The sequence below is a fragment of the Anoplophora glabripennis genome, unplaced genomic scaffold (assembly GCF_000390285.2).
Source record: "Anoplophora glabripennis isolate ALB-LARVAE unplaced genomic scaffold, Agla_2.0 scaffold107, whole genome shotgun sequence".
Lineage (NCBI taxonomy): Eukaryota > Metazoa > Arthropoda > Insecta > Coleoptera > Cerambycidae > Anoplophora > Anoplophora glabripennis.
The window spans coordinates 881,068-889,403 of NW_019416230.1; the positions used below are offsets into that span (position 1 = coordinate 881,068).

The window sequence follows — 8,336 nt, forward strand, 5'->3', positions numbered from 1 at the left end:
TACAATTTTAGTATGGGTTGTAAATTTGAAGTTAGTTTTATGGTCGGAATAACATACTTTTTCCAACATTTAAACTCAAAGGTATACCAAGGGCTCTTAGCTTAAGTTACAGCAATTTAGTTAAAGTAGAGAAGAATTTGAGGTTATGAATTCCAGCTCCAGAAGAGATTATCAGCTTTTTATTTCCATGAATTTTCTAACAAAAACTGAAGTTAAGCTATAATTTCTCTACAATTGACAATAAGCAAAATCCTGCATAGGTACACTTTTTTTTTCAATGCAACCATAACATTTCAAAAATAATATAGGATACACAACTTTTTCTATGCATAGTAACTTTCTGGATGTACTTGCTGGACTGGTTACAATGGAAATCGAAAGCTTGGTGCTATTTTTGAGGAAATGACTTTACAGACTTTTTTTTACTAAAAATCTAAATACATACTTTAATCGCCGTCTCTTGATACTCCTAGATTTAAAATTTCATTAAATTGCAACATAAAATAATTTTATTTATAGTCCTAAAATTTTATTTATTCTGTAATTTTGTTTTAATTTAAAGATCTAGAGAATACTGAAAATTCCTAAAGAGAAATGTTAGCTAATTACAGGCATTGTGACTATAGTTGCCAAATAGCTAAGTCTGCTTATGTTACTAAAATTTTGAAAATATTAGGTCCTGCTCAAGCTGTAAAAATATATATAACCTATTGGGGTCAATGACCAGTTATAATCAGCAGGATCAGTAATTGACTAATTTTTCATATTCAGCCATTTCCAAAGATTTTTAAACTATAATGGACACGTCATAAATTTTAAATTTTCAGTACACGTAAAACAATTCTATATTATAAATCGACTTCATTTGAGATGTAACGATTTGAAGTGATGTTGACTAAAGGATCATACGTCTCAATAAAAAGTGTACTTTCTCGACAATAAAAATGCAGAACAATTATTGTAATGAAGATATTTTGCATTTATTTTATATCCATGGGACGGACATTCACCATGAATCAGTATTAGCTGTATTTCTATGATTTGGTATTTTGCAAAATTTGAAGAATTGGATGCGAATGAAACTCGGCAATCTACATACAATAGCGTTCTTTGTACAACATTGATTTTTTTTCATAATTACATCAGTAATAAAGTGCGTTGTTTCACGTTTGTTGCATCTTTGAAATAATGAGGGGGTATATTTACACAAAAATAATACCTAATAAGGTTTCCTTCCATTGGGATACTATTATTAGCAACTGCAAGTACAATAAAGAGCAAATAAGCAACCTTTCATTAAGAAAACAATGAAACGTAAAGTAACTAAATTTTAAATTATAGTATCCTCTCAACTTCATTCCAAATAGCAAAAAATTATAATAGTGCATTTATTAGTTATTTGAAATTATCTTATTTATTGTTTTTGCTATTCTTTAAAAACTTTTGAGAACAAAAAATTAGAGAAAAATTCTAAGAAAACCAAGCGAAATCATTTCATTAACTGTTCTGTTTCAGTTGCAAAATATCGAATCAAAAAAATACAGCTAATAATTTTGATTCACGGTGAATGGTTCCATGTATATAAAAAAAAATCAAAATAACTTCATTAAAATAATTATTTTTCATTTTTCTTGTCGACAAATACTTGATACTGGTAGAATACTGAATTACAGTACCAATATTTGCCATTCAAGGCACATTTGATGATATTTTTAACGTAATATTCTTGAGAATATAAGTAAACTTCAAATGTGAGAAAATTGAAACTACAATACCTATATCGGTGAAACGAGAATTTGATTTTTTATAATATGATGCAGAAAGATACAGGGTGTTCCATTTGAATTTAAAAAGTTTTGTCGGTTTTCAAAATATAACGTGACAAATGGGACACTTAGTATAATTTTCTTCAGGTAATTTTGATAGGGGAAGGTAGTATGTTCTTCGTGTATTCGGAAAAGCAAGTGAAAGCTACCAGAATGAAGAAAAATATAAGGAATTTTTTTCGAAACGCTTGTTTCTGTCAACATTTTTATAAAATGTCGATCACCTAGAAAATGGTTAGATTTAGGTACAGAAAAGCTTTAACAATTTTGCCATATTTTTAATTTATCTTGTCGATAATGCAATAATATATAGAGTGTCTCATTTAAAATAACGAAGTTGACGGCTACTTTCAGTATAACCGTATGTGTTATGTTGCTGTCATTATTTTCATTGAAGAGAACATATCTGATAACCCCCGTAAACAAAATTTCATATTGTCTTTGGTTCCTCTGAAACGTTTAATAGGCCACTTGCCGTGAAGAACCCTGTATAAGCATATATCTGCAGACTGTCTTTTATATGATGGCATAGTCCGTTTGCAACTAGTATTTTTGTCACAAACAAAACCTTTATTGATTGGCCTACATGCAAATTAAAAGTAATGGCGGCCTTTCTGAAATATTCTAAGGAAAAAGAAAAAAAATTAAAGCGGGCTGGTATTTTCGATAATACAATGTTTATCCTGTTTTTCTTATGGAATGTATTATTGAATGTATGCAGAAATATAGGTATAGTTTCTTTTTTCACATTTAGTTAGTTACATTCTTTGATTCTACACAAACAAAATTTTAATTTGCCCTGAAGAATGATGAGGAAACTATTTTCTAATCTAACCTACATCGTATTTCCCACAGTACGAGATGATTAATAATGACGAACAGAGACCTATCCACCATGTACAGTTAAAATTATACCAGAGTATCACCTCTATTTAGTCAATTTATGTGCCTTTTAGGTATTTTAATAAATAGAACAATATATCATCAGCATTGAATATGATAATGAAGCTATTACAATATGAATGGGATGCTAAGTGTTACGGTGTCAGTGTGTCACTTCTCTAAAAGGCGCCAAATCACAATTGTTATATAACGGTTGTATAAATGGAATCTATTAGCCTCCTACTCTTAAAATAAACAGCATCTGAACAAATAATGCGTCTTGTTTTACTTTTATTACTCATAACTTTAAGAAAACGACGCAACTATGTATTACTGCAAATTATAGGGGACTTTTGGCATTTCGTTCTCACCATCCAACAGGTAAGTATGAGTAATTTTCTTTACGTCTAAGGTTATTCCTATCCATTATTTATGATGCAGACAACTTTCGCTGCTTAATGTCACATTCCAACATCACAGAATATTATTGCACAATAACTTGTAAATTAGTTAGAGAATCAGACAAGAACTTTTTTCTTTCTTTGTGTTTATTAAATTTTTTAATATTTACAAGATGAATGTTGTTTTACATTTTAACAAAAAAAAAAAATCTAAAACAGCAACCTATCATTTCATTTTCTATCTATCCTAAACCGCCTACGCTGGAATGTGGGCGCCAACGGGTTGGAAACCATTTTCGTCAGCGGTATATTGTACATTGTAGACTACACCATCGGGGCCAGTGTAGGAAAATTGTCCTCGGGCGACTACGGCTTCGTTTTCAGCTCCGGAGTTGATTACTTGGCCTGTTTCTTGGGCGGCGATGCCGTTACTGGTTTCGTATCTGTAACAAGATTTAATTTAGTTCGGATAGGGCTGTTAGGAGAGTTAAAACTTACGCGTAGTTGTAACCGTCGACACCAATGTTCTCAAGATCACTTCTGATTACTACTGCATCTTTGTCGCTAGACTGGGGGGCGGCTAGGGCTACGGCCACAAGGGCGGCGAAGGCAATGATCTGGAAAAAGGTTAAGTCTAATTATCAACCAGCTGAAACGATTCACGAACATGACAAGTCCGCCAAAAGTAAATTGCAAAATGAGATAATCCTGCCCTTGCAAAAATGCTTCCAGAAAATAATTAAATTCTTTATGTTAAATCGAAAATTATAATGAAAATTTTCAGGAATCAGGAATCAAACCGAGCGTTATAGTATATAATTAGTTAATTAAATATCCATGCTGATGCACATGCTGTGTCACTCACCACTTTCATTGTAATTGTATTTTTCTTTCACTGACCACGAGTGTAAACTGAATATGAGATGAAGATGTTCGCTTTTATATGTCCCTGTACAGCCGGGGTATTCTTCTGCGGGCCGCATGTTCTTGTTGACATTTACCCCCACCGCGACGCGAGCATTTTTTTGGCATTGTGATCTAAAAGCTTCTTCGCTGCCATTTGACCCATCTTCTGCCGTGAGGTGTAAATGACGTCAAGTTTTTGTTGGAATTTGGTAATTTCAACGTAGAACTTAACCCTGGTTGCCTTCTGGGAAAGGTCACTCGATTAGTTATGGTACTTTATGCCGCTTATTACACCAGGTTATTCTGTTTTTCGTAAATAGTGTGTTATTTAATGCGTTGAATATTAATCTATTCATATGCTACACGATGAGGATATTATTTAATAGCGTTTAAAGGAAGCCTCGTATGCAATACATTAGAATTAATGCTGGTAAGAAATGTGGGTAGAATTGTTAATCATTGTGTCTGTTTCACTTAGACTACAGGTATTTTCTTGTAAAGACATTTTTGCATAAACAACGTGGTAGTTAGTATTCTAATTAAGTCTTATTTTTAGCATTGACACAACGAACTCAGATTATGAGAATCAATTTGAGAGCGAAATTTGTCTATATAACGATTAAAGAAAATCAAAGTTTTACATGTAATATTGAAATTTTTTTCTGGGAATTGTGACAAAAGTAAAAGTCAACGGTTCTAATGACGATGGTTCTTTATAATTCTCTTTTCCAGATATTGTGCACAATTCTGGAATGCAGAAGAAGCAATTAACCTTGTGATGTAATATAAAATATTCCAATATTACCTGCAAGAATTTTAAAATAATAAACATCTACAGTTATTTTAAAGTTGTAGATAATACAACGACTATACGTTACTTATTGTATTTTATTTCTTTTCCGACTAAACGTAATATCTCGGCTAAGTATAAGTTCTACATTTTATTCACATTTATAATGTAAGAATATAAGAAATCAGAGTGTTTCCCAGAAGTCGCTGATAGGTACATCTCTTTGTAATATTGACGCAATGAACAGTTTTAGATAGAATTCCTGAAAAAAATTGCGTCTTTACAACATGACTAATGTTCGAAGGTCTTTTACTTTCGCTTAGACCTAATGACACTCTTTTATTTATTATGAAAAAATATTTTACTACCCGAGTTATTTAATAAAATAGAAACTACAGTTATCCTAAAGCATTTTTATTTCCCCAGCATGTACTACCTCCTTCTTATTTAAGGAAAAATAGTATTCATCTCAAATTTAACAAAATTTTTTACAATATCTTTAAAGGTATTTATTTAATAATGTTATATAACCTTCTCAATATTTGTTAAGTATAAAATTTTAATTAGCTACACTTATTTAATAATTCATTTTTAGTCATAAAAACATATTAAGTATAACATTAAAAAATTCTAAATTTGATTTCTAATTATGTAAGGCTTTTAAATAATCTAGTTTGTCGTTAGAAATCAAAAGTTTGCCAAAAATTGTGAAATATTTGATTTATCGCTAATTCAAAAATGCAGTAATATTCATAAGCAGTCGCATATTTTAAAATATCAATATGACTCGACATATCTTGCTCTGACAACGTCTTGCTAGAATTAAAATTCCACTTTTCCACCTAGAAATTTTTTAATATACGGGATAACTCACAATATATGGAAACCACATCTACAATGAAACAGGTCATTTAATTTAACAAAAAATCTTGATTTAATGCAGTTTTTTAATTTAGTTCTATTGTATGTTTTCTTGCATCGAGATGAATGTTAATAAGTTTAATTAAGCAACTACTATTTACGTTCTATGTTTAAAGAAGTAATATTCCTTAATGCAGGAAATTAATAAATTATAACAAGTAATTCTTAAAAAGTGAACGGTGTTTCTATCCAAACGTCCTCTAAAAAACCCGAATGGAAAATAATGAAAAAAAAAAACGTCGGTAGTATTCTCCTGTCGCTTCTCTCCTGGAAGATTTAAACTTCAGTTTGCAATTAATAATTATAATTTCATAGTTTCTGCATACAGATGTTGATACTGATATAAAATAATATACGGAGGCAATTTCAAAGTTCCCGTTTTCGAAAAATCCCGATTTGCAATAACATCACATTTCAAGGAGACCTTGTTTAGTTTTAGTTTGTTGTAGACAGGCAGGTTATCATTTAACAGGTTCAAATATAGGTGGGAGAGAAAAGAATAATAATCTAATAATAATTTTTGTGAGTTTGCAGTCGTAAAATATCAACACCGATTTAAAGATATCCTAAATTTTGAATTGTAAGCAATGAATCTGGCAATAATAAGTTTTTTGGTCTACGTGATACTGTTTAATTTTACTCATTATTTAACATCAGTTAAGTAAGTACCTACTTGGACTAATATTGATGATTTATTTTATAACAATAACTGAAGCTGAAAGAAAATTTTTCTGAAAGAAAGAATGCGGGTACAGCTATATTTTAAATAATTTTTTTTTATTTGGGAAAAAATAGTTTGTCTGATATGATTTATTTGTCACGTAATTTTAATTATTTTTCTGTCTGTTAATTAATTTAAAAAAATTAATAAATCAATCCTTGCTATATATTTATAAAATTATTTTTGCTTAACCAAAAGTCACGCTCAAAAAAGACAGAAAATACGCATTAGTATATTACACACTAGATCATTGGCTGTTTTGACGTCAAATAGTTAATTTAATCATCTTATTTATAGGGTGTTTTCAAAAGAAATTACACGAATGGTATCGGTGAATTTCCAGCTATAGAGAACAAGTATTAGATACAGCCTCTCAGTATCAAAAAAATATGGAATATCGGTTGCAATTTGAAAACCAAAAAAGTATAATAATCAAATTTTACACAAATTTTCTACTAATACATGTGTAACTTAACAATTTTTTGAGAATTTCTGCCCCTTGGAGGGATTTGAAATATTAACTTTTTTATTTGACAAAAATTGAATATTCAAACATACGTATCAGATAGCCTTATTTATTTTAAAACTTTTACCTCTCTCACTCTTTTGCTTTAAAATATCTTATTTGTATCAGGAAATTTTTGAGTAAAGGTCAACTCGATTAGTTTAATTTGGTTTACAGGTGACAAAATATAAAACAAACAAAAGTAAATGTATTTTATAAAATAATTCCGTTATGTTATTTTATTTTTATCCCTACGAAGTTCTAATTATGTGACATATATTTGTGTTACCCATTTGCAACAGCAGATCTTCAAAGTCTGCGATTCATAATGAAGACAAAACACTTTTCGCTCGCCCGTTACAAAACATAAACTCATAAAATCACAGCCAAGTAGGCTATTGCCGCTGCAATTTGTTAACGAGAAAGTAATCCTGTCTTAATCGTTAAGCAAAAGCACGTATAGGTTAAAAGCGTAGATAAAATCAAATACTAAATGCGAGATTAGTGTTCGGGTAGTGCTAAAATTAAAAAAAGTACGACCTATATAAGGGCACTAACAATTAACTTTAATAAAATAAAATATGCAGAAATAAAAAACGTTATTAATAATATCTCTACTCCTCATTCTAACTACGAGAATTAGCCCAGAAGTCGGAGACTTGTGCGGGAGAGGAGGCGGCATATTATTATTACGCAGGCCGCATTTACGCCCAGGAACGACTTATGTTGGTAGGCCCTAACCACCATTCAGTGCAGGAATGAGGGAAACCTGGAAAACCTCATTAATTAGGGGGGGTCTCTCACATTGACCCAAGCCAACATTCTTTCACCCTACTATACCTGCACAGAGGGTGCCAATCCATTGTACAAGCATAGCTAATCTACGGTCTACCGGCCACGGGATTCGAAACCCGGGCAGATCGACACACCGATTTAAGTACTGACGCCTTAAACCGTGCGGCTATCGACCGTATAAACAACATTGTTACAACCTTTTTTTTTGTATTTTTATGCGGTATTTGACGACGACGCAAATTAAAAAAATTTAAAAAAAGTAAATTAATCTAAAAGCCATGCCACAAACTTTAATATATATATATATATATATATTTCAACATTTATCGATTAACAAGTAAAATAAATAACGTTCCACTGCAAATTTGTATAATTTATTTGTTCAAAAATGTTGAAAGGTCTATAAAATTGCATTTTAAATCAGTATTCCCTAAGTACTCCGAAATATTCCACAGGATGAATCTTCACGTCAGTTTATGAAAAAAAGTTTATACTAACATTTACTCAAAAATATTTCGTTTCCAAAATACATGGCGTTTAATTTATTTTATTTTTTTTTTTAATATCGCAATAACGGACTGTTTTCTTT

General features: G+C 30.7%; 1 protein-coding gene across 1 annotated transcript; it reads right to left on the minus strand.

Annotated features, from left to right (window-relative positions):
- Positions 1-3,338: 3,338 nt before the first annotated feature.
- Positions 3,339-4,076, minus strand: LOC108904743 (flexible cuticle protein 12-like). Its single transcript, XM_018707413.1, has 3 exons — positions 3,975-4,076; positions 3,608-3,726; positions 3,339-3,552 (listed from the first exon to the last, which is right to left on the minus strand). The coding sequence occupies exons 1-3, from the start codon at positions 3,981-3,983 to the stop codon at positions 3,366-3,368; spliced, it is 315 nt and encodes a 104-aa protein (XP_018562929.1). The 5' UTR covers positions 3,984-4,076; the 3' UTR covers positions 3,339-3,365.
- Positions 4,077-8,336: the final 4,260 nt, after the last annotated feature.